This window comes from Gorilla gorilla, chromosome 16 (genome assembly GCF_029281585.2).
Source record: "Gorilla gorilla gorilla isolate KB3781 chromosome 16, NHGRI_mGorGor1-v2.1_pri, whole genome shotgun sequence".
NCBI classification, from domain to species: Eukaryota; Metazoa; Chordata; class Mammalia; order Primates; family Hominidae; genus Gorilla; species Gorilla gorilla.
The window spans coordinates 29,615,573-29,641,981 of NC_073240.2; the positions used below are offsets into that span (position 1 = coordinate 29,615,573).

General features: G+C 45.0%; 1 protein-coding gene across 2 annotated transcripts; it reads left to right on the top strand.

The window, feature by feature from the left end:
• The first annotated feature begins 897 nt into the window (after window positions 1–897).
• On the top strand, window positions 898–14,725 carry LOC101153918 (golgin subfamily A member 8N). 2 transcript variants are annotated; one of them, XM_063698426.1, is made up of 19 exons: window positions 898–1,141; window positions 2,804–2,923; window positions 3,821–3,880; window positions 4,062–4,142; window positions 4,996–5,034; window positions 5,297–5,344; window positions 5,433–5,517; window positions 5,613–5,722; window positions 6,768–6,854; window positions 6,961–7,068; window positions 7,264–7,351; window positions 7,728–7,984; window positions 8,238–8,317; window positions 9,569–9,645; window positions 10,074–10,165; window positions 10,739–10,839; window positions 10,922–11,019; window positions 11,115–11,270; window positions 11,356–14,725. In XM_063698426.1, the coding sequence occupies exons 1-19, from the start codon at window positions 1,094–1,096 to the stop codon at window positions 11,529–11,531; spliced, it is 1,911 nt and encodes a 636-aa protein (XP_063554496.1). In that variant the 5' UTR covers window positions 898–1,093; the 3' UTR covers window positions 11,532–14,725. The 2 variants fall into 2 exon arrangements, with proteins under 2 accessions (XP_063554496.1, XP_030858253.3); XM_031002393.3 differs by lacking the exon at window positions 8,238–8,317 and having other exon boundaries at window positions 900–1,141; window positions 9,570–9,645.
• Window positions 14,726–26,409: the final 11,684 nt, after the last annotated feature.

Consider the following 26,409-nt stretch of genomic DNA (forward strand, 5'->3'; position numbering starts at 1 on the left):
TTTTCTAAATTATTTTATTGCATCTTTTGTTCACATTGCTCTTACTATTAATTTTTTATTTTTATTAATTAATTAATTAAGATGGAGTCTTGCTCTGTAGCCCAGGCTGGAGTGCAGCGGCATGATCTTGGCTCACTGCAAGCTCCACCTCGGGGGTTCATGTCATTCTCCTGCCTCAGCCTCCCAAGTAGCTGAGACTACAGCTGCCTGCCCCCACATCCGGCCTTTTTTGTATTTTTAGTAGAGATGGGGTTTCACCGTGTTAGCCAGGATGGTCTCGATCTCCTGACCTCATGATCCACCCACCTTGGGCTCTCAAAGTCCTGGAATTACAGGCATGAGCCACTGCACCCGGCCCAAAAGCTTTGTGTTTTTACAGATATTAGACATGTTTCTTGTTTAAGAAAAAAAAATCTTAACGAAAACGTAGGAGAATAAGAGAAACATTTTTCCAAAAAAGAGAAATCATTGTGATTATTTTATCTTATTAGAATGTTGGATAATATAGTCTGCTTCATTAATCATCAAGCATGCTATGCATTTTCCATTTTTATGGGATCTGTATCTCAGTTAAGGTAATACTGGTAATTTTTGTACTGTAATCAAAGATGAAACATATAGGCCAAAATCATAGACCTTGCATAGAAACTGGATAATGAAGACAGCTATGGAGAAAAACATAGATACACACACACGGACACACATATATATAAAGTATACACACATATATTTTTTAAAGTTTTAAAGCTTTTAAAGCAAAAGCCGGCCCCTCTTCTCTTCCAGAGTGGGAGGCCTCTCTGCTCTCTTAGAGTGGGTGGGGAGAGCGGTTGCCATGGGCAGCTTTCCTTGTGAGTCACAGGGCCCTCTGGCCACGCTGCTGTCTGGCCACGCCCCCTTTCCCTTTCATCTTTCTCATTGACCAATGGGCTTGGAGCATTAAGGCCACGCCCCTATTCCGCATTCTACTGGGGCCCTGGTTACGCCTCCTCTGGCTCAGTCACACAGCTGCCTGGTAGGTGACTGGAAGCCTTGATCGGTGCTCACTGACATTTTGCTGCTGTGACCCCAACCCTCCCTCCCTCCCCACCCTGCGATGGCAGAAGAAACTCAACACAACAAATTGGCTGCAGCCAAGAAAAAGGTAACAACGCACTAGGTCATAGCCCCTCAACCCAGCCACAGATCCCCTCTGATGACAAGACCCCTGCCAGAGTCTATACGACTCCTGAGGCACACTGGACTGGTCCCCCCAACCCCGGTGCCTTGGGCTACCCCCACCAAAGTTTTGTCAGTCAGCCCCACCCCTTCAGAAAGCAGCCCAGTCCTTGCCCTCGCCAATCACCCTAGGGTGACTTTGGGTGGGTGACTCCCGGGGCTTCCCGCTCCGTTACTGGGCCCTCATCTCCTGCCGCCCCAAGCTTGATCTCCTTGGGCTCTTTGGGCTCTCATCTCCAAGGAGCCAGGCCCCACCCTCGCCAGTCATCCCTGGGTGACTTTGGACTGGTGACTCCTGGGACTCCCTGCTGCAGACTGTGCCCTCCCCTCCTGCTGCCTCAAGGTCGACCTCCCTGGGTTCTTTGTGCTGGCGTCTCCAAGGAGCTGGGTCCCAACCCTGTGCTTCCCTCCCCCATCGTGGAGCGGCGACTTGGACATGGTGCTGACATGGTCCCTCCCCCCGACCAGGAGGAGTGGAATGTTGTGATGTCACAGCCCACCTAGTAACTGCCGTTACTGCAAGACTGGCCTTTGACCTTACGACCCAGTCCCCTAAGCGTTCTCACCCCGTTTCTGGTTCCTCTGGTCACAGCACAAATTTCCAGCTGGAAGGGGAATGGAGACTATGGGACCTAGGAGCAAGAGGTTCCAGGCTGCCTCACTCCCTTACAGATGTTGACGGTGGGAAAAGCCTACACTTCCCCCATGAACTCAAAACATTGACAGTATCTCTGGGTGGCAATGAGAGAATGGGTTTGATTTGGTTTTCTCCCAGGCTTCTACTTTCCAGAGAGATTTTAACATTTTTTTCTGAGTTCTCCACCTCATATTCTAATTCTCCATGGTTCTGGGACCAGACTCTCCTTCAGTCAGTGGTCTCTGAAGTGACATTTGCTCATCTTCTGTGGAATAGATCTTGGGAAACTGAACTTGACACCTTGAATCTTCCTCATATTATCTCAACCTTGGGTACTTGGAGTGCCACAGGATAAATGTGGGACATCTTTCTGAAGCATCAGTTTCCCTTGATTCTCTTGAGATCAAGAGAAAAAACATGAATGTACTTAGGGATGACAGTCACATAGGTTTCTAAGAGTATACCAGACCTCTCTCTGAAATGAGGCTTGGGTTGTCCTCTTTCTGATAAATTCTGATTTAAGAGAAAGGCTGCCTTCTGCCATGAGGACACATTGATAGAAAAGTTTGAGAGGTACTGGTGCACTTCTTCACACTAACAGACGTGTGAGGATGCACGACTAAACCACAGGGCGTACAGTTCCTGCCTACTTAATGTTTACTTTTCTACCTCTGCCTCTGGTTTTGGTCCCCGGCAGCTGCTGATTCTTGGCAAAACCTCAGAGCTTGGAGTCAGAAGACTGAGTTTCAAAGTTCCAGTATTGCCTTTTTTTTTTTTCTAGCCATGATATCAATCCTTCTCAGTCGCTAAATGAGTGTGACAACACCTTGTACAGTTGTTGGTGTCATTAAATCAGATGATGTGTAAGTGTATTTTGTAAAAACTGTAAAGGAGGATGTGGCTGTAGGGGCTGACGGTTCTCATGAATATTACTGCTCTTCTTTCCAACAGTTAAAAGAATATTGGCAGAAAAACAGCCCTAGAGTTCCAGCAGGAACGAACAGGAACAGAAAAACAAATGGCAGTATCCCTGAGACAGCCACTTCTGGTGGTTGCCAGCCACCTGGGGATGTGAGTCTTGGCTGACCAGGCTTCTGGGGACAGGGGGCCCAAGGGGCAATAGAGGGTAATTCTTAAGATTGTGGATGGACTGCTGGGTACTGGTTAAGAATTCTGGCTTTAGCCGGGTGTGGTGGCCCACGCCTGTAATCCTAGCACATTGGGAGGCCAAGACAGGCGGATCATGAGGTCAGGAGATCGAGACCATCCTGGTTAACACGGTGAAACCCTGTCTCTACTAAAAATACAAAAACATTAGCCAAGCATGGTGGCGTGTGCCTGTAGTCCCAGCTACTCAGAAGGCTGAGGCAAGAGAATGGTGTGAACCTGGGAGGTGGAGCTTGCAGTGGCCAAGATCATGCCACCGCACTCCGGCCTGGTGACAGAGCAAGACTCTGTCTCAAAAAAAAAAAAGGAATTCTGGGTTTGAATCCTGCCTCTCCATCTGCTCTGCTAGGGATATGATTTAGGGCAAGTTGCTTGACCTCATTGGGCCTCTGTTTTCACATCTATATAATAGAGGTGGTATTGTTTCACTTCCATTTGTGAAGTTTAAATGAGATTTGTTATTGTTGTTTTTATGTTAATCCCTAGTACATGGCCTGCTGTAAACACTCAGGACACCCAGGATATGGTCTTTGCTGTTTGATTTTCCTCATCCCCAGTCTCAAGGGGAAACCAGGACAATGAGAACAGCCACTTGCCATCAGGAGTCACTGAAGGGGCCCCAGGATGGGATGGTGGAGAGATAAGAACCATGAGAGAAGTTGGCACAAAGGAGTTATGGGACAAAGGGTACAAGATAGGCAGAAAAGAAAATGTTGCCAGTTGATGGGGAAGAAAGGAAGTCAGAGGGCTCAGACACTGTGGGGGACAGAACATCTCCATGTGCACTCTCATCTCTTGTAGTCAGCAACAGGTTTCCACAGGGAAGGCCCTACATCATCTGCTACCCTGAAAGATCTGGAGGTAAGAGGCTCTGGGTGGAGGTGCAGTGACCCTTCGGGTCAACCCTCCAACCTCCTCCTCCAGGTGGGACTGGGTGCCCCTCTGCCAGCTGAGACAGCCCACAAACCCCAGCCCTAACGATCGTTCTCTCTACCTCTCCCCCCACTCCTGCTCCACCTCCTCCTCTCTGCATGCACCTCAGAGCCCGTGCGAAGAACGAGCAGTAGTCCTGGATTCAACGTCCGTAAAAATCAGTCGGCTGAAGAACACCATCAAATCTTTGGTAAGAGTCCGGTGGGGTCCCCTGATTCCACGCTGCCAATCCTGGGCTCCAGTTTCCCCTTGGGGCCCTGAAGAAAGGGGCTGGGGGTCCCTGGTGCCCGGGACAAATAGGGAGCTTGGGTGCCCAGGCCTCACCTGGAGGGACCCCAGAGCATGCAGCATGGCTCTTCTTTTGCTGCCCTCTTTGCCGACTCTCTCCTCTCCAGACACCCCTGCTCGAGTCCTTGCTACACACGCCCTGGGGTTGTTGCCTCCTGGGGAAGTGCTAGCCTGACTGGTTGTCAAGGGCCCCGTATTTCTGCCATGACTCAGTCCCTAATTTGCTCTTTGATTCTGGACAAGCCACCTCTCCTTTTTGGGCTCGTGTTTCCAGAGGAGGTAGTGAGTATCAAAGGTCTCTGTTAGCTCTCGAGTCTGAGATTTAAAGGCCCCCGAGAATGGAAACCTCAGGGCTAAGGGCTCCTGTCTGTCCTTTTCCATCCTGTATCTGCTGTGAAGAACCGTACCTGGTCCATACGTGCTCAGTAAGTGTTTATTGAATGAACCCACTTTTCTAAATCACAAGCTGCCAGAAGGAGGGGCCTTTCTGAAACTCCATCTCTAGAGGTTTATGTTGCTGTCCTCTCAAGAGATTCCAGATTCAGACTTTGAGTTCTGTGGCTGTGGGCAAAAGCCAACAAAGACCCAAATCCTCTGTCCTTGGGAGCTTGAGGAGAGTTTACCAGTTTGTGTTCCCATTATGTCTGAGAACTTTGCCTTTAAAATCCATTCCTGGCCCCTGCCTACCGCTTCCTGGTCTGGGGAATAGAGTTGAGGGGGCCACCCTCCATCACCTTATTTGACTCTCCCCACAGAAACAACAGAAGAAACAAGTGGAACATCAGCTGGAAGAAGTAACGTGATTTCGTTTCCTCGCGACATGACTGCTGGGTTTGGGGGGCACTCAGACATAGAGGCCCCAGTCTCGTCTCACCCACTCCCAGCCTGGGGAAGAAGCCTCACCCCTCAGATTCCACCCCATCCCCACAGGGCCCCTGATAACCTGGTCCCATGGGTGGGCCTGTCCTGGGGCATTGGTGGCATTCTGGGGGCATGTCTCTTGCTGTGCCATCTCTGCCTCCCCCTGGTATGAGCTCTGTCTTCCTCTTCCTACAGGAAAAGAAAGCAAACAACGAGAGACAGAAAGCCAAAAGGGAGCTAGAGGTGAGTGGAGGGTGTGCAGTTTCCTCCTGTCCTCCGGAGAAGGTTTCTTTCCTTCTCTTTCAGCACTTGCTTGGCTTTTCTCCCAAAGGGTCAAATCCAGACATCGATCATACAGAAGGAAGAACTAAATACAGACCTGTACCACATGGAACGTTCTCTCAGATACTTTGAAGGTGGGAATCTGGGCACCCTGTCATCCTTCAACCTGGCACTTTGACAGGTCTTCAGGGGGAGTCCTTTGGGCCCCATCTCAACTCTCTCATTACAGAAGAGTCCAAGGACCTGGCTGTCCGCCTGCAACATTCAATGCAGTGTGAAGGAGAGTTAGAGAGGATTCTCTCTGCTGTCATCGCCACAGAGAAGAAGGCGGCAAACCAGGTGAGTCCAGCCACCTGCCCCATCCCCTGGGAGCCTGGTTTTGCAGATGGAGGAGTGAGCCTAAAGGTCCCTTCTGCAGGATGGCATGTCCTGCCCAGAAGGCAGCATGGCCATTTCTTGCTACTTTTTTGTATGGTTTTTAGTGGCAGCCTGGGGCCGAGTCAGCTGCTGTGGGTGAGTTGGGGGGCACTGTGCGGAGTGAGCACTGGACGCAGAGCTTGGAGGCCAAGTGCCTGCCCCGCCCTTACCTGGCTGTGGTCTTGGGCAAGTCCTAGGTGGGGTATTGGGTACTTGTACTGTGAAGGTACAGAAGAGTACCTTTAGTATGTTACCATTTCTGTAGAAAGAGGAAACGCGTGCATGTGTGTGGGTGTGTGTGTGTGTACATACTATGATAATATACATAAAACATGTCTGTAAGCGTTCATAAAAAATTCAGGAGAGAGCAACAAGATGGCTGGGAGATACTTCCCTTCTGTACCTTCTGAGTTTTGGACTATGTGAATGTATCATCCTTTCAAAAAGTGAACAAAAGATTAATTTTCCCCTTCCTATCTGTGCCCCCATCCCCAGCAAGAAAAATGGGCTTAGAGAATTGGATAGACCTGGGTGTTTATATCCCAGCTCTGCCTAAGTGAACTTAGGCAAGCACTTAACCTCAAATACTCCATGTTTTTTCATCTCCACAATAGAGGGAATCATAGTAACTGTCTCCTGTGGTGGTTGCGAGGATTAAATGGGATTGTTAGCACGGTACCTGGTGAAGCATTCCACAAAGGTTCAAACAGTGGTAATAATAACAGTAATAACAATAGCAATATTATCTGATCTCTCTGGGCCTCTGTTAGCCAGCTATAAATTCAATCTCATTCCCTGTCCGTTCCAACTTTACTGTGTTCTTTTAAAAACCAGACCACGGGCTGGGAAATGCCTTGATCTTTACTGACCGAGTTGTATACTGGGCCTAGCCCTAGCCCTTTTAAGGGGCACTGTGTGGAAATGCCCAGGCTCTCCAGATTGAAACTTCTCACTCTTCACCATCCAGTTGTCCAGCCGCAGCAAAGCACGTACGGAGTGGTGGTTAGAGCAGTCCGTGCGGGAGCAGGCACTACTGAAAGTGCAGCTGACACAGGTGAGGTTTTCCAAGGGAGGGATGTGGAAGGACGATGACCCCAGGTGGCCAGGAGCAGGTGAGGACCAGTGACAGCCCTTCCTAACTTCTGTGCCAATTCTTGCAGTTGAAGAAGTCATTTGAACAAGTCCAATTAGAAAAAGATGAGTATGCTGATAGTATAAAAGGAGAGAGGGCCCTGTGGCAGCAGAGGATGAGAAAAATGTCGCAGGAGGTGAGATCTGACCCTTCAGCCCCCCCACATTAGATAGGTCACTGGATCTTTCTGGGCATCTGTAAAATGGGAATAGTAGAGCCAGAGGTGGTCATGGGTCTGGGCTTTGTGGAGGTGGGGGCAGAGAGGGAGAGGGCAGCCTGTCCAGCCACCAGCCCCTCTCTCCAGGGCCCTTTCCCCCTGTGCTTTGGGCAGGTTTACACACTGAAGACAGAGAAGGAGCATTATACTCATTGGGTAGAGGAGCTGGAGAGGAGCTTGTCCGAACTTAAAAACCAGATGGGTAAGATGGGGCTGGCATGACCTGGGAGCAGGACTGGCATCAGAGGGCTGTGAGGGTGGCTTAGAATGCCCCAGGGAGGTGGGTGGATGGAAGGGCTTTGAGGCAGAGGGAAAGAGATCTGTGCCAGGAGACGGCGAGTCTTGTCATCTCAATGAGTCTCAGTGTGTCAGTGTCCCCATCAGCAAAGAGGGCCCGTTGTCAGCCAACCGCAGTGCTCTTTCTCTGAAAGTGCTTTGGAAGACTGGCTACCATCTGGGTGCGAGGAATCATTAGCAGTGAGGCCAAGTTTGAGGAGCCTGAGAGGAGCTGTGCGCCAAGAGGAGGGTTTTTCTTTTTTGAGAATCCAGAGGCCCTTATTATCTGCTTCCTTTCTCAGCTGAACCCTTGCCCCCGGAGCCCCCAGCAGTGCCCTCTGAGGTGGAGCTGCAGCACCTGAGGAAGGAACTAGAGAGAGTGGCAGGAGAGCTCCAGGCCCAGGTCAAAAACAATCAGCACATAAGTCTCCTGAACCGGCGACAAGAAGAGAGGATTCGGGAGCAGGAAGAGAGGCTTCGGAAGCAGGAGGAGAGGCTTCAGGAGCAGCATGAGAAGCTTCAGCAGCTGGCCAAGCCACAGAGCGTCTTTGAGGAGCCGGTGCGTTGCCCCAACTGGGGAGCCTGCCCTCCTCCCTAGCCCTCCGGGCCTTTGTTTCCCCACCTCTAAAATGGGGCAGTGTAGCCCTCACGTGAAAGGTTACTTCTAAAGGCACCTGTGAGCCAGGTGGCTGTGGGAGAGGGGGTGATTTTTCTAACCTGCCTCCAGCCTTCCCAGTGCCATGGGAGGCAGACACCAAGTTCTGGGGTCTCCAGCTGCAGTGGGTGGCTGCCGATTGCTTCTCGCTGTCCAGAACAATGAGAACAAGAGCGCACTGCAGTTGGAGCAGCAAGTAAAGGAGCTACAGGAGAAGCTTGGTGAGGTGAAGGAGACGGAAACCTCCACCCCATCCAAGAAGGGCTGGGAGGCGGGCAGCAGCCTCTTGGGAGGGGAGGTGCCAGGCCAGAGGCAGCTTCCAGCCTGGGGGCTGGTGACCACAGCACCCCCCAGGGCAGTCCTGTGACTGTTTCTTGCTTCCTGCCTCTGACTTTTAAAGGTGGGTAGCCCTGGGCTCCTCTCAGGTCTGGACATCATCATCCCAGCTAGAGGCATGGAGCCCCCAATCACAGGGGAAGAGACGGTGCTATAACAGGCTCCTTATACCAGGTGCAGTGGCTCATGCCTATAATCCCAGCACTTTGGGAGGCTGAGGCAGGAGAATCGCTTGAGGTCGGGAGTTTGAGATCAGCCTGGCCAATGTGGTAAAACCTCATCTCTGCTAAAATTTAAAAAAAAAAAAAAAAAAAAAAAAATTAGCAGGGCATTGTGGCGCATGCCTGTAATTCCACCTACTCGGGAGGCTGAGGCATGAGAATTGCTTCAACCCAGGAGGTGGAGGTTGCAGTGAGCTGAGGTTGCACCACTGCACTCCAGCCTGGGCCACAGAGTGACACTCTTGTCTGAAAACAAAACAAAAAGACTCCTTAGATTAAAACTGGATTCCAGCCTCGGTTCCACTGGTCACCATTCAAGTACTTTGCATCTCTAAGTCTCTGTTTCTTTAACTTCAAAGGGAAGTTAGCATTTTCCTTACAGAGGTGCTGAGGATTAAATGAGAAGAGGGTATGAGATTTGAGGCTGGGGAAGGAGGCATGGGGTTCTAGGAAAGGGAGGCAGTCACTTAGGCCTGGAGTAAGGGGACAGGGGCCTGGGTAGCTGACAGAGCCCCACAGTGCCCTCGCTACCGCTACCGTATTAATGGGCCCAGAATCTGGAAACCAGCCACCACGTGCCCTCACACCCAGGGTCTTCCTGCAGGTGGAGCTGAAGAGCCAAGAGGCTCAGAGTCTGCAGCAGCAGCCAGACCATTACCTGGGTCACCTGCAGCAGTCTGTGGCCACCTATCAGCAGCAGGTGGCCGCCTATCAGCAGCTGACCTGTGAGAAGGAGGCGCTGTACAGGCAGTGACTGCAACAGACCCAGCTAATGAACCAGCTGCAGCAGCAGGAAGCTTGGGGCAAAGCAGTGGCCGAGATGGCCTGCCAAAAGTTGCAGGAGACCCATGGGAGGGAGCTGCCGAGGATGGGGCTGTGAGGGGGACGACCTGGTAAACTCCATCCCTTCTCACTCTTTCCTGGCCCCTTAGGAGCGCCTGGAAGCTGCCAGCCAGCAGAACCAGCAGCTAACAGCCCAGCTGAGCCTCATGGCTCTCCCTGGGGAAGGTACGGGAGACCGCTCAGAGGAAGAGGAGAGAGCCCCAGGAGGAAGGGGGGACTGCTAGCAGCATAGGATTGAGGAGTTGGAAGAGACCTTTAGAACAGCTGGTCATTATGCCGACCGGGTGCCTGCACTAAGTTCGGCATCAGTGTGGTGACCTCCTGTGAGCGGGGGGTCACCAAGTTGCCTAAGGATGGCTGAACTGGCCAAGGTCAGAAAGGGAGCAGGTCAGAACTCCCACATCGACCAGTAGTGGGAGTGTGCCTGGGCGGAATAGCAAGATCTTGATTCTTAAAAGTAAAAATAAAGAACAGCTCATTCCTCTCTGGGGAGGGGCTGGCTCAGGGTTACACAGTGAGGGTGGAGGTAGAGGTGGGCCCACAGTACCTCCCTTGTTGGGTTGTCTGAAGACCCCTCTGGCCACCCCCCACAGGACACGGAGGAGAACATCTGGACAGTGAGGGGGAGGAGGCACCTCAGCCCGTGCCAAGTGTCCCAGAGGACCTGGAGAACAGGGAGGCCATGGTGAGCCTGACTCCCCCTGCACCCATTTTGCCACCTTTCTCTGTGGTCCCTCCAAGACCCCTTAATGCTCTTCGTTTCCCTGCCTTCTGATTTCTCTGGACCCTCACCCCTTCCGAGAGCCAGTGGTCAGACACCATTTCACCTGTGGCCAACAGGTGCACTCTCTGAGGCCCCAAGGGAAGGGGCTGCGCTCCACCTCTCTGCCCCATTTCTTCTGTGTATGCCCCTAGAAGAATGCTCACATCTTGCCCTCAGGTGGCATTTCTCAAGTCCGCTGGAGCTAGTGCCCAGGAGAAGCAGGCACAGTTACAAGAGCAGGTGAAAGAGCAGAGGGTGTGCTGCCAGCGCCTGGCTCACCCGGTGGCCTCGGCCCAGAAGGAGCCAGAGGTGGCCAGAGGCCCTGGAGCCCCAGGGCCTGGGGCAAGTCTGTGAGTGGGGAGACCCACTGGGCCCTGCAGGAGGTCATGGAGAAGCTGGCCCATGCCAGGACTCACCTCTGCCTTCTCCATGACTTGAAAATGCCACCTGAGGGCAGGTCGCTGCCGAGATGTGACTGCAATATTTTGGCTCCAGAGCAGCTTTATGGACCACCTGGAGGAGAAGGCAGACCTGAGTGAGCTGGTGAAGAAAAAAGAACTTTGCTTCATCCACCGCTGGCGAGAGAGATGCCATCAGTGAGTGGGAGGCCAGGGCACGGCAGGGGGAGCTGCAGGGCCGTCGAAGGGGCCCCAGCGTCTGAGCCCTGTCCTCCCGCAGGAAAATCCATCACCTTTTATCAGAACCAGGGGGCCGTGCCAAAGATGCGGCACTGGGAGGAGGACACCATCAGGCTGGAGCTCAGGGAGGAGATGAAGGTAGGGTGTGCAACATCTCTGTGGGGGTGGGGGTGGGGGTGGGGGTGAGGGTGGACGCAGGCAGCGGCATGGCAGCTGAGCACCCCTCCCTCCAGGTGAAGCTGCTGGAGATGCAGCAGATGGTATTGCGGCTTCCAGCAACTACAACAATGGGCACAGAAAATTCCTGGCCGCTGCCCAGAACCCTGCTGATGAGCCCAGTCCAGGAGCCCCAGCCCCCCAGGAGCTTGGGGCTGCAGACAAGCATGGTGGTGAGTAGAGCCCTCAGGTGGGGTGGGCAGGCAGGAAGAGGGGGGCTCCCACTGTGCTGAGATCCCTGCCTCCCTCTCTCCAAAGATCTTTGTGAGGTGAGCCTCACCTCCTCTGCCCAAGGAGAGGCCAGGGAGGATCCTCTCCTTGACAAGCCTACTGCACAGCCGATCGTGCAGGACCACCAGGAGCACCCAGGCTTGGGCAGCAACTGCTGTGTGCCGTTCTTTTGCTGGGCTTGGCTGCCAAGAAGAAGGAGATAAACATCACCATCATCAAAAAGCTGCTCAAGAAATTTTTAAATAGGAAACCAAGTTATGGGGTTAATCTCCTACACAATTCATTTACTTCCTTTGAATGTTAGAGTCACTCATGATTATTTGTGTTTCTAATTTATAGTTTAAGTTTATTCGTAAAAAGTTAAAAGAGAGTGGGTCTCTGTGGCTCTCACTGATGTTCACTCTGGCATCCTTTAGCATTTTTCTTTTTTAATTTCATAATTGTAGGTCATTAGCATGCATATCGAGTTTGCCCTTACATGGTGGGAGTTCAAACACACAAAGACCCACCCTTTGCCCAAAACTGTTCTCTTTGGTTTGGAATAGGCTGCCATGCTTTTTTAATGTTATTGCAGCATGTATATTCACTACAGCATTCAGACAAAATTTGCCTATGTTCTGCTGTTGTTTGATCTAATCTTAATCACAGTGAGCTCTTCGTTAGCTCAATATGTAGTTTTCCCCCAAGTGTGCACTGTTTATTACTTTGTAATATGCCATCATGAGTACTGACATTTAGAGTTGTTTAAAGGCCAAGAACTGGAAACAGCCTTTCCTCCATTTTCTGTGTATTGGTGATGGGAGTGAAACCTTTTGGGGGAGCTTTTTAAATCTCACAGAAGAGGAAAGTGGCCTCCTCTGGCAGGTATGTGCAGGATAGAGTGTGTTTCATCTGTTCCGGTGCCAGGAATTAGCGGTGTATTATGGTGGTGCCCTTAGGATTTGTATGTGCTCTGGGCTCATGAAGATATTGCATCATGAGCTGCAGCAGTTGCACTCTTTTTCGATGACCTAAAAAGGGCTTATTTCTGAGGAATGAAAGGTTCCCATCATTGACTGTGGATGTGGAAAACCTTTCCTAGCTTAGAGCATTTGTATCTACAATACATTTTAAAGTCAGAGTTCATGTTACCTGTTTTAATCACATGACTACATGCCCCAGTACACAAAAGGGCACTGGTTGGCATTCTTCTTGATGTATTTAGTGAAGATCATAAGAAATCCTTTACGAGCTCAAATGTCCCTGGAACAGGCATACAGGCTCTAGTCAAGAATGAATTAGAGTGAAGGAAAGCTGTGTGACACCTGGCATTCCTCTCTGTTCACGGAGATTCTTTGAGGCTTGAAGATTGATTTTACCATCTAGACCTCTTTGGCTAATACCTATTCTTCAACCACCTTGGTTACTCTGACATAGGAATTTACTTCTTTTTCTTTGAATGGAAAACACTTTAAAAAATAATAGAAACATTATTATAAACTAATATATGTGAGATACTTAGTTGAAACAAAAAGGAGTTTTAGTAGACGGTATTACACTATCTTTGAAAATCAAGGAGAAGTTTATGAAACTTAAAATGTGTACAAACTGCAGTGCAATCTACTGTTCATGAATGTCAATGTATTATATTATCAGGAAACGTGTCTATACAATCACAGAGTTATATTTTCTCACAGACTTCTTTACAAAGTGAAATATGTTTTTGTACCTCTGGGTTTCTGTTAGGGACATATTTTGTGCAATATTTATGTGATTGTGCCTATGCATGATGAATGAATGCATTTCAGTTATATATTGCCTAAATCGTAACTTGATGATGCTTGGGAAAGACTCAACAGTTAAAACTTCATGAAGTTCTAATGTCTGTGTTCCAAAACACATCACATTGTTAGGATGCAGGGAGATAGGTATGTGTGCTCCCTGTGGTGGGGATTTCTAGTTACTAGATCATCTCCATTTTTAGCATTTGGCATCCTCATGATACTTCTATAAATATGACATTAACAGGAGAGCAACAATATGATTTTGCCGATGGAATAACAGATTTGCTGGCATTCACTGAAAGGGTGCAAATATTCGGTCCTTGTGACTTCAACTGACTCTTCCAAATTTTATGAATGTATCAATATATTAGATAAACCCAGTTTCAGAATGATAAAGAAAAAATGTTAGACCAAATAATGCGGCTAATTAACAGTGGTACGATTTCTAGCCCGTGGGTTTAAAATGCACTTAAAGTCCTGTTCTCGCCTTTTATTTTCTGAACTTGCCGCTTTTGCATTCTTTGAGTTCAGTTTAAAGACACTTACTTTAAGAGCATTTTAAACCCTCGGGGTAGAAATCGGACCACTGTTAATCAGCCACATTATTTGGTCTAACGTTTTTTCTTTTATCATTCTGAAACTGGGTTTATCTAATACATTGATAAATTATTTCAAAGGTACTTTTATCGTTGAAATCACTTCACTTTTACCCTGATAAATATCAGTGACTAGGAATGACCTTCGGATAGCGTTTAGCATCTGTAACCAATCTGACAATAATGTGTTCATGAGGTGCCTATGGATTAAATCACACACTGGCATATTTAAGCTGAAGGTCAGTCTGGAAAATGAATTTACTATATTGACTGAAATACCACTCTTTGTGTAGGCATTTGTCATATATTTAAGAAAAAGCTAAAAAGAATGGAAATTGTATGACAATAACTTAAGTCTTTCTCCAAAGTGCATGCAGTCTTTTGCGATACCTCATTCAGCTGAGCATTTGTGCTCTTCCTCATTCAGTATAAGGCAGCTTTCAGTTTGCTTAGAAGGCAACATTGGAATGTTAGAGTTCATCAGAAACATAGAATTTTAAACTGTGAGTTCCACTGAATACATTTTAATTTCTGTAGGAAGAATCAAAACACCTATTTAAAGATGGCAATATATAATACTCATTTTAAAAGTATTTGATTAAACCTGATAATTTTCCAGAAATGAAAAAAAAAATCAGCCCTAAAACCAAAGCTGATTTTAGAAAATTTGAAAATGTAAACCAGCCCTATCCATAATATAGTTTCTCTAAAACTTTATGTTAAAGAGTCATTTTAAAATAATATAACTATTAAAAAATGTAACTGCTATCTTAATGTTCTGAAATAATCTAAAACATTTTAAAATATGAATACTGTAGTATAAAAGAAAGAAATGGTGGGAACGAAAAGCAGAGAAAGAAATGCCAATTCCAGTCCAAAGTTTTATTTGCCAAGTTTTCTTAGAATGAATTTTACCAGTTTATGAATTATTGTAAACAGAATGTGTCATGGAAATACTGAAAGATTTTTCCCTAGAGTGGCCTTATTGACTGCTGGTGTGATGCCACTGTAATGTAATAAATTATTAAATTGTTTCAATGTGTTGTTTTTGCCTAAAATTTTATTTTGCGTTTCTTGAAAACTATAGTATTAAAGGTATTGATACTGTGCAAATGCTGGGCATGCTTGGCATGAGATAATGTGTTTCATTTTTACAAAGTTGTAATATAACTATGCAAGTGTTTCTCAAAAGAACACAAGATTTAAAAGGTTATGGGATTAAAAAAGTTATGGGGTGAAAAATTATGGGATAAAAAATGTAAAAACATTGTGGCAAAAAAACCTGTGGGAAAAAAGTAGAAAACAGTATTATGAAAAGTTCCAAAAAGTTATGAAAAAGAAGTTACGGGATTTTTTTTTAAAAAGTCATGGAATAAAAATAAAAATTAAAAGCAGGCCCCTGTCAGCAAAGCCTGGAGAAGTGGGGCTGGGGTCTCCACCACCACACTGTCCCTATCTCCCCTTCCCAGTAACCCCTTTACAATTAGGGTAGCAGGACAAGACCTCTGTTTAATGGGGAAAGACAAACAGACCCTTTGCCACCTTGACCAGGGCTGAGTCCCTAAATTTCTGGATGATGATGATTGTTATTTAAGAGCCAGAGGCTGGTGGAGTTGGTTTGTTTGGAGGAGGCCTGATGCCCCCCTTACTCTCACCATGGCAACGTTTCCCTCAGGGGGGCTCCCATCTTATTCAGAGAGGTAGCTGAGGCCGGAAAGCGGGGCTAACTGTGGACCAGCGAGGGCATGGGCCGCTGGGGTGGCCCACCTTCCCCGGTGTACATACTGTGTCTGTGTAACATTTTGTATATTCCAGAGGGTAGGGCTGCCCCTGTATCATACCTAGCAGAGGTTGCAGCTGGCACACGGGGAGGAGGTTCTAATAATTATTTGTGGCTGGGAAACTTATTTATTGCTAGCATAGGACAGAGGAAGGAGGCGGGAATGGGGTCGTGGCTCTCTGGTGGTGTGATCACAGCTTCCTGCAACCTCCAAGTCTCAGGCTCAAGTGATCCTGCCACCTCAGCCTCCCAGGTAGCTGGGAGTATAAGCATGCACTGCTATGCCTGGCTAATTTTTACATTTTTTTGTAAAGAAAAGGTCTTACTATGTTGCCAATGCTGGTCTTGAACTCCTGGCCTCAAGCAATTCTCCCATCTTGGCCTCCCAAAGCACTGGGATTACAGGCATGAGACATTGCTCCTGTCCATTAGGTTTTGTCTTTATTACTGTTTTGTTGTTGTGGTTGTTGTTTCGTTTTATTTTGTTTTGTTTTTTGACAGAGTCTTGGTGTGTTGCCCAGGCTGGAGTGCCGTGGTGTGATCTCGGCTCACTGCAACCTCTGCCTCCTGGTTCAAGCAATTCTCATGCCTCAGTCTCTCGAGTGCCTGGGGTTACAGGCATGAGCCACTGCACCCCTGGCTAATTTTTGAATTTTTAGTTGAGACAGAGTTTTGCCGTGTTGGCCAGATTGGTCTTGAACTCCTGCCTCAAACAATCCACCCTCCTCAGCCTCCCAAAGTGCTGGGATTACAGGGGTGAGCCACTGCTCCTGGCTAAGATCCCATCTCTATTTAAATAAAAAAAGAAAATTCAGAGCATGTGGAATACAGAACACCAAAGTCCAAAGTTATTTACCTCTCTGAGGTAATCTGTGTAAACAATTTGAAATATCTCTTTTCAAGTTCATACTTGCTATGCATATACATACATATACACACATACGTTGACATAGTCCCCCTTCCCTGCTGTCATGCTATTAGAGTCTTCTTTTTTTTTGTAGAAATTGGACCAACTCTGTGTTCTTTGCTGGCCCATATTTCTCCTATTCAGTGATGTGTTACGAATGTGTGTTTAAGTCAATGTATGCAACTCTTCAATATCATTTTAAAAGCTTAAATATACGATCATATGAAGGCATTACAATTTATTCCAACAGTTCCATTTTGCACATTTAATAATTTCCATTGGTTTGCCAGGGAGAACATTCTCATGCCATGGCTAAATCCTTTTGTACGGCCATCCTTAATTATTCCCTGAAGATAAACTTTTAAATAAAGTTGCTAGATGAGTCTCATTTCTTAAAAAGTTCTTTTTTGGTAGTTTATATGTAACACTGTAGTTTTATATGGACTTGCAAATAGCTATAGTGCCAGTAAAAAATGTGATAAAATTAAACTCTTTCACGTATGCCAAAAATATTTTGATTTAGTGCTTCATTAAGTGCATGATTACAGTCTCTGTATCTTTTGATTTACCTTTCTACCTTTACAATTTTCAGCCCAGATACTTAGAGGTCACATAGTAAATTAAGGTTTTCTTTATTTAATAATCTCCGTCTTTCTAAATTTGATGAGTCACAGTAAGTTATTTTTGGGTTGTTGAAAGCTGTGGCTCTGTTCTAAATTTGAGCCCAGAAATCATGCCACTTACAAAATATGCTTTGTCTTCCAACATCAGAGTGTCTGGTAGAAGGTGACTGTTCTTGGAATTTAGAAAATCTAAACAGGACAAGAATATGGAAAATATTTCTGTTTCTGATAATATGGCTGAGTAGGTACTCTGCAAAGCCTCTGTCATAAAATAGACATTCTGGATAGTCCTTGGAAAGACATATTTGATCTTGCCAAAAAAAAAAAAAAATCCAGAATCTCTAAGAATGAAGATGAAGTGAAAATCAGAAGGGCTACTACGAGAATAATGGGGAAGCAGCCCCAGTCATCAAGGGATGTGTGTACATGTTCAATAAAAAGTTTCAAACCTAAAAAAAGTCAAGAAAAAAATATAACTGCCCTACATACATACATCATCAACAATTTTTCCTTCATGGCATGGCCAATTTTTTGTTTTGTATTTTTTTTTAAAGGTGGGCTTTTGCTGTGGTTGCCCAGGCTGGAGTGCAGTGGCATGATCTTGACTTACTGAAACTTCTGCCTCCCAGGTTCAAGCAATTCTCCTGCCTCAGCCTCCTGAGTAGCTGGGATTACAGGCACCCATCACAACATCCGGCTAATTTTTGTATTTTTAGTAGAGATGGGGTTTCACCACGTTGGCCAGGCTGGTCTTGAACTCCTGACATGAGGTGATTCGCCCGCCTCGGCCTCCCAAAGTGCTGGGATTACAGGCGTGAGCCACCGCACCTGGCCACATCCTGTTTTGTTCCATTTGTATTCCCACTTCATTTATATACATTCCTTCTTCCTCTGAATTATTTTGAAGTAAAACCTATATATCATATCATTTTTTAAATTACCTTATATGTATCTGTAGAAGACAAGGAATTTTTAAAAATAAATATAACACCATTAAAGACCAAAAAATTAATACATTCTGAAAATAGCCACAAATCCAGAGTTCACATTTTCTTGACTTTCTCATAAGTGATTTTTTCTAGGTTATCTATTTCAATCAGATACCTGTTTGCTCATATTTACATTCCTAACTGAACAATGTCTGAAGAGGTACTTAAACCTGACATAAAACGCAAATGAGCTTATGACCAAATGCTTAGTGGAAGAAAAAACTTCACACTGCAAGATGAGTCCCTCCAAATACAGAAAGGACCAGTATTTTAAGAGGTATGTTAACTAAAATGTTGCAGTGTATGGAGCAGAGCAGGAAGAACCTTTAAGTCTGAAACGTACAAGTAAATTTCATAGTTTCCGTGGTCCTTCCACAACAATCTCTGGCATCAGTTTTCTCTACAATGGAGGTAACAGTAGCTCTTTCAGAGTAGGAAAAGGCTTACAGCAGTGCTAGAAGAGGGTGGTGGCTATATAAAGTTTAGCTATTTGTATATTGTAACAAACCAACTTTTTTTTTCTTTTTTTTTTTTTTAGTCAATAGTAGATTTCTTTTGGAAAAATAGGAGCCTCCTGTCTGGGGACACCTGCAGTTCCACTAAGTGAACATTGGTGTCTGCTCACCTTTGCCTCTATTTCTCTCAATAATATACTGTCAAGCTGTTCCCTGATTTAGCAATTTTATATACTTTCTTTTTCTTTATTTTTTTTTCCTTTCTGTTTTCCTGAGACACAGTCCTGCTCTGTCGCCCAGTCTGGACTGCAGCAGTGCCATCATGGCTCACTGCCACCTCCACCCCCTGGCTCAAGCAATCCTCCTACATCAGCCTTCAGAGTAGCTGGGACTGCCCGCCGGGCCCACCAGGCCAGGCTAATCTTTATGGTTTTTGTTTTGTTTTTCCGTTAAGAGACCTGGTGTCGGGTCAGGCACAGTGACTCATGCCTGCAATCCCAGCACCCCAGAAGGCGGAGTCCGGCAGATCACCTGAGGTGAGGAGCTGGAGACCAGCCTGACCAACATGGAGAAACCCAGTCTCTACCAAAAAAATAAAAAACTAACTGGGCATGGTGGCACACGCCTGCAATCCCAGCCACTCAGGAGGCTGAGGCAGGAGAACCAAACAAACCCGGGAGGTGGAGGCCGCGAGGAGCCGAAACCGGGCCACTGCACTCTAGCCTGGGCAACAAGAGCGAAACTCTGCCTCAAAAAAACAAAAAAGAGACTGGTTTCACCACGTTGCCCAGGCCGGTCTGGAACTCCTAGTCTCAAGTGATCCCCCGCGCTCAGCCATACAAAGTCCTGGGATCAGAATCGTGAGCCACCACGCCAGGCCAATCAGTTCCTTTATGATTAATAAATTGGGCCTTGCACAGTGGCTCACGCCTGAAATCCCAGCACCCCTAGAGGCCGAGGCGGGCAGATAATCTGAGGTCGGGAGTTTGAGACCAGCCTGACCAACATGGAGAAACCCCATCTCCACCAAAAAAAAAAAAAAAAAAAAAGAGCCGAGCATGATGGCTCACGCCTGCAATCCCAGCCACTAGAGAGGCTGAGGCAGGAGAACCACCCAAACCGGGGAGGCAGAGGCCCAGCGAGCTGAGTCCACGCCACTGCACTCCAGCCTGGGCAACAAGAGCGGAACTCCACCTCAAAAAAAAAAACAAAAACAAAAAACAAACAAAAAAAGTGACCCGGTTTCACCATGTTGCCCAGGCTGGTCTGGAACTCCTAGGCTCAAGCGATCCAACACGCTCGGCTGTCCAAATTCTTGGGATCACAAGCGTGAGCCACCACACCAGGCCGATCTATTCTTTTCTGATTAATAAATTGGGCTGGGTGCGGTGGCTCACACCTGCAGTCCCAGCACCCCAGTGGCTCATGCTTACAATCCTGTGGCGGGATTTTTAAGGAATTAGAGAGACTGATGGGGTTTAGGAGGTTATTAATTAATTATTTACGTGCATTGGCCCAGTCGGATTAACATTTAAAGCACTGAGTTCTGAACAAAGACTTACCTTGTAAGCATTTTATGAGGTGAGGGTAGATCTGTGCAGGGTGAAGCATATGATAGAAGTGAGAAACAAAGATAATTGTTCAATTGAATCATGCATTATATTATTTTCTCCTTTTTTAGGAAAAATATGTTTTGTAACTTGAGTTTGTTTAGTGACCTTGCAGTTGTACAGTTAGGGAATTAGGGTTTTTATAATGCCTGGTAAGGGAGGAGAGATAAGGCTCACTAGCCATAGAAAAACAGGTAGTAGTTTTTTTTGAAGGACTCCAGCTCTTCTCTTTCTCAGGGGGAATTGGGTTTTTTTACATACAACTGAGTTTTTGTTTACACATTTTTTAATTTCTTTTAATTCCTGTTCCCATCCCAGCACCCTGAGAGGCCGAGGCAGGCAGATAACCTGAGGTGGGGAGTTTGAGACCAGCCCCATGAACATGAAGCCCCATCTGCACCAAAAAAAAAAAAAATTAGCCGGGCATGGTGGCTCAGCCTGCAGTCCCAGCCACTCGGGAGGCTGAGGCAGGAATATTTTCTCCCTCCCTTAGATAAAAGATAGCATACACCATTGTGCACTTTATTTGTTTTTTGACCTGGGGTGGGGTCTCACTCTGTCACTGAGGCTGGAGTACAGTGATGCGATCTCGGCTCAATGAAACCTCTGCCTCCTAGACTCAAGCTGTCTTCCCACCTCAGCCTCCAGGGTAGCTGGAACCACAGGTGTGTGCCACCACACCCGGCTACTTTTTTTGTATTTTTGGTAGTGACTGGGTGTTGCCATGCTGCCCAGGCTGATATCGAGCTCTTGGGCTCAGGCGATCCACCTGCCTCAGCCTCCCAGAGTGTTTTCAAAGTGCGGGGAATTACAGGTGTGAGCCACTGCACCGGCCCATTTTGTACCTTTTTAAACTTCTCTCAGAGATCACTTCATATCTGTTTATAGAAATGTTCTTCATCTTTTTTAAAATTAGTACTTTGTAGTGTGGATGTACCACTTTTTTATTCAGTTAGGTTTTTTTTTGACATTTGAGTGTTAGGTCTTTTTTTCTGACATTATACGACTAAAATATGAAAAGGAAAACTAGAAAAAATTTCAAAGAAAATTTACCTGTCTTTGTGATCTTGTTGTAGGGAAACTTTTTGTAATGGTTAGTATCCAGGATATGAAAAATAGCATAATAATGAAAAGAAAAACTTAAGACAAAATGGGCATAGGATGTGAAGAGTTACTTTATAGAGGAAGCAATTGGAATGGTCAGTAAACGTGGGAAAAGATACTTGAACTAGAAACTCATGGATAAATTGAAAGTTAAAATGACTATTCTGTCATCTTCAGATTGGCGAAAATGTAAGTCTGACGAATGGCTGGCAGAGATATGGGCCAGTGGAAACTCAGCTAGGTAAAGTGGAGTACAATTTTATAATCTCTAATGAAGTTGAAGACGCACATACCTGAGCAAAAAAACACATGTGTACAAAGAAATTTGGAAAACCTGTTTATCACGGTAGTATTTGCAGTAACATAAGATGATGCGGAATGTAAGTTAACCAACAAGAGATTGGATAAACTCATATCCACGTGGTGGAATATTATACAGCAATTAAACACGAACATACCAGATTGAAAAGAATTAACATGGGTAAATCTCATAAAGAAAACTTTGGGTGAAAAAGGCAAGCTGTAGAAGGATATGGGCAATATAATAACATATGTGAGTAGTTCATTTCCATATTTATATTGTTTCAATGTTTAAAAAAATAGGAGTTATCGGCCGGGCGCGAAGGCTCACGCCTGTAACCCTGGCACTTTGGCAGGTTGAGGTGTATCGGGCAAAATTCACCCCCGATATTTCACATAGGTTCTTTTCTATTTTCCCCAAGTGTCGGCCGGTCTGAGAAATAAAGGAACAGAGTACAAAAGAGAAATTTTAAAGCTGGGTGTCTGGGGGAGATGTCACATGTTGGCAGGTTCCGTGATGCCCACTGAGCCATAAAACCAGCAAGTTTTTATTAGCGATTTTCAAAAGGGGAGGGAGTGTACGAATAGGGTGTGGGTCACAGAGATCACGTGCTTCACAAGGTAATAAAATATCACAAGGCAAATGGAGGCAGGGCGAGATCACAGGACCACAGGACCGGGGCAAAATTAAAATTGCTAATGAAGTTTCAGACACGCATTGTCATTGATAACATCTTATCAGGAAACAGGGTTTGAGAGCAGACAACCGGTCTGACCAAAATTTATTAGGCAGGAATTTCCTTGTCCTAATAAGCCTGGGAGCGCTATGGGAGACTGGGGCTTATTTCATCCCTCTGCTGTGACTGTAAAAGACAGCTGTCTGCAAAGCAGCCATTTCAGAGGCCTCCCCTCAGGGATACATTCTCTTTCTCAGGGATGTTCCTTGCTGAGAAAAAGAACTCAATGATATTTCTCCCATTTGCTTTTCAAAGAAGAGAAATATGGCTCTGTTCCACCCGGCTCACTGGCAGTCAGAGTTTAAGGTTATCTCTCTTGTTCCCTGAACATTGCTGTTATCCTGTTGTTTTTTCAAGGTGCCCAGATTTCATATTGTTCAAACACACATTCTCTACAAGCAATTTGTGCAGTTAACGCAATCATCACAGGGTCCTGAGGCGACACACATCCTCCTCAGCTTACGAAGATGACAGGATTAAGAGATTAAAGACAGGCATAGGAAATCACAAGGGTATTGATTGGGGAAGTGATAAGTGTCCATGAAATCTTCACAATTTATGTTCAGAGATTGCAGTAAAGACAGGCGTAAGAAATTATAAAAGTATTAATTTGGGGAACTAATAAATCTCCATGAAATCTTCACAATTTATGTTCTTCTGCCATGGCTTCAGCCGGTCCCTCCATTCGGGGTCCCTGACTTCCTGCAACAGAGGTGGGTGGATCACCTGAGGTCAGGAGTTTGAGACCAGCCTGGCCAACATGGTGAAACCTCATTTTGGGGTGTGGTGGTGCACGCCTGTAATCCCAGCTACTCGGTAGGCTGAGGCAGGATAATCACTTGAACCAGGGAGGCGGAGGGTGCAGTGAGCCCAGATTGCAACACTATACTCCAGCCTGGGTGACAGAGCAAGACTCCGTCACCAAAAAAAAAAAAAGAAAAAAAGAAAAAAATCTCTTAGTTTCTGATGGTTTTCCTGACCATATATGTGATGCCAAAGTTGCTTTTTTGTTGTCACACCTATTGGCATCAAGTGCTGAACTTTTCATGGAATGGCAATTCTTTGGTAATAAAGCAACTTTCAAAATGAGTCTAAGTTTATCTCTGGAAAAGTTCGAAAGAATCAGTGAAGGTTCTTTTAGACAGTACCCATGTTCTACAGATCAGCCATTCTCTCTCTGTCTCTCAAATTTTCAGTAAACCTTTCCACATAGGATGTCAGCATGATTTTAATACATTAAATATATGTAAAATAGGACAAGACACAACTCCATCAACTCTCTCATCTACTCTGGGCTTATTTCTCTTCATAGTACATAGCACCATCTACGTCATATGCTTATTGTCTGTTTCTATTAGAGCAGGGTATTTTTGTTAGTGCTGTTAGTGTGCTCAGCATATACAGCAACACTTGGCAGACAGTAGGTGCTGAATGAAAGAATGAAGAAGAACAGAACTCATTTTACTAAAGACATTTTGATATCACTTTTGGGATAGGATACTATACATTAAAGATGATACAGTGTTTATTCCAGAATGGTCTTAGCTACAGTGTTCAAAGCACAGTATTTGTATACTTAACGCTGTTATCCATTCTACCTTCCTTTGAGGTTGGCATGAGAGTTGCCCATCAGCGTACGTGTGCTCTTAGAAATCAGGGACAATACTATCATTTTAAGCTTCTTGGCAGTGACGTGTACTTAACTAGATGGTGAACTCATAGGTGGAGGGGGAGTATCTAATGCTTTTGTATTCTGCTTTTCAGCAAATAAATATTACCGTACTGTGTGTGTAACATGAGCTATATAAGTGTGTGATGATTAAATTAGAAGATAGGGTTCTCTGCAATCCAGTTTTCCAAGATAAATTTTTGCCTTGTTTTTGTTAGGTAATAAAGGTACCATATTGACTGTTGATATATGCCTACTTAGTCATGCTTCTCTTGCGGTAATCTTATCAAATTACCAGCTTTTTACTTTTTTACAGAGACAGTCCTAGAATTAAGAATCCTCCTTTGCCTACATTCAAAATGAGACTATATTACATGGGTAGGAAATTTCTGGTGACCTACTTTTAATTTTTAAATTTAAAAAAATATTAGCATAGTTTTAGATTTAGAAAACAGTTGCAAAGGTGGTATAGAGAGTTTCTGTGTACCACACAGGCACCCAGTTTCCCCTGTTGCTAACATCTTACACGATTATGGTATATTTGTCACAACTAACAAATCAGTATTGATATATTATAACTAAACTGCATACTTTTAGGGGTAGTGACCCAGTTTTAAAGCTTATTTCCCACAATTTGTTAAAAATGACAATCAGTATTGAATGCCCATGGGTGGTGGCTTCCTGATTCTTCAAAGAAACTGAGTGATTTTGTAACCATTGGGACTTATCAGGAAATAAGGAACTCATCATAATGTGCACTTAAATTTCCAGTGGAGGAATTGTACAGCTTAACATACGGTTTTGTAAGTTGGGTGTTAATACATAAAGAGGCTGGGTGGGGTTAGATCACTATTAAAACTGATTTGTTTTGTTCCCTGGAAAATATGTTACTACCACATGGTCTACCTTTGATAGATAATCGAGCCTAAGATCACTGGGCAGAAAAGGGTTGCCCTGTAGTAGGAAATGTGTCCTCCTGGGACTGAGTTGAGATTTAGTTCAGCACACAGAATAAGTAGGCAATGGCTGCTATGAGACTGACTTCTATAATTCAAATTGGTATAAATTTAATCTAATTCTTTGCCCCAGGACTGCCCAATTTAAGATTAAGTTTTATACTGGCACTTATTAGAGATATGGCCATTTTGCCATTTCAGTGGAACCTTTTAATCAGCTTTAATGCTGTCTTAGGTAAAGCAAAAACTTAATCTAAGGGCTTTTCTAGTTTGCCATCCTCAAAGCAGAAAAAGCAGCAATGAAGCAGCACTGCCTCATATAGACTCTGCTTTTATTAAATTTGCTTCAATAAGCCTCTTCCAGTCATGTTTTGTGCTGCATATTTGAACCATAAAATAAGCAAAAATTGCACCCAAATGAAAATTTCAAGTTATTTTAATGAAGCTCTGGAAACATCCCACAGCTCAGAAGATATTTTTTCCTAGTTTATTTTTTAAATTCTGGAAAGTAGGTCAGTAGACATACCCTGCTTTAATTGGTTTAATTAGAAGTGAAAAATTATAGGACTAACTCAATTTGAAGTATAGATTTCAATAAGAAGAATTATACTGGGATGAATATTATTTAAGGGTTTGAATTTAAGATGCATTTAATCAATGCTTATAATTTCCTCTTGAAAAGATTTATATTGCAAAAAGGAAGACTAAGTGTTGGAATATATCAATATATAGGGAAAAACTTTGCCATGAAATATAATATTTGATAAAATCATTTTAGAATTGTATCTCTAAATGGTATGCCTAAGAATATTGTTCTATAGGACCTTAATAGATATGCCTTGGGGGAAAAAGGTATTGTGTGCTCAAGTGAGTTTGAGATATACTGCATTAAATATAAGAAGTTGCCTGCAGGACTTCTCAGAGTCTTTAACACTTTCTGAATTTCTGAGACAAGATATATAGAGGGTACAGTACTTTGCAAACCTATTTATCCCTATAACACCTAGTAACATTTTTCAGGAAAATGTTTTGAGAACACGAATTTGACCTGTTTTAGGAATTTATACCTTTGACAATGTTGAGGACCTTGTTTTTTCCTATTATAATGATGATGTGATATTCACATATATTACTTTTTTCCAATTCTTTAAGATATTTTTCCAATGTATTATATTCAACCCTCTGCTCAGTGCCTTCCTTCTGCTAACTAAAGTGATGGTTTCCATCTGTTGCTACACATCAGACATACCTGGCCCTGACCCTGGAGATTCTGTATGAATAGAAATGCCAGAATACCTGCTCAGGATTCTGTATTTATTACAAACACCCAGGTGATTCTGATGCAGCCAACACTGGTCCTCCAACTGATGCTTTGGAATTGTTGAACTAAAAGCATGCCTTTTTTTCTAGATGGATGAGTAGATTGGGGCATAGTTTGTGGTCCTAGAACACACGGGTTAACCATCCCTCCTAGTGAGAATGATAGCACAGGCCTCCCATGACCCCACGAGGTGATGTGCTGGCTATAACCTAACATGAAACGATCATTATTCCTTAAGAAAAGCAGAATATGTCTAAATGGGCTTTTAGCC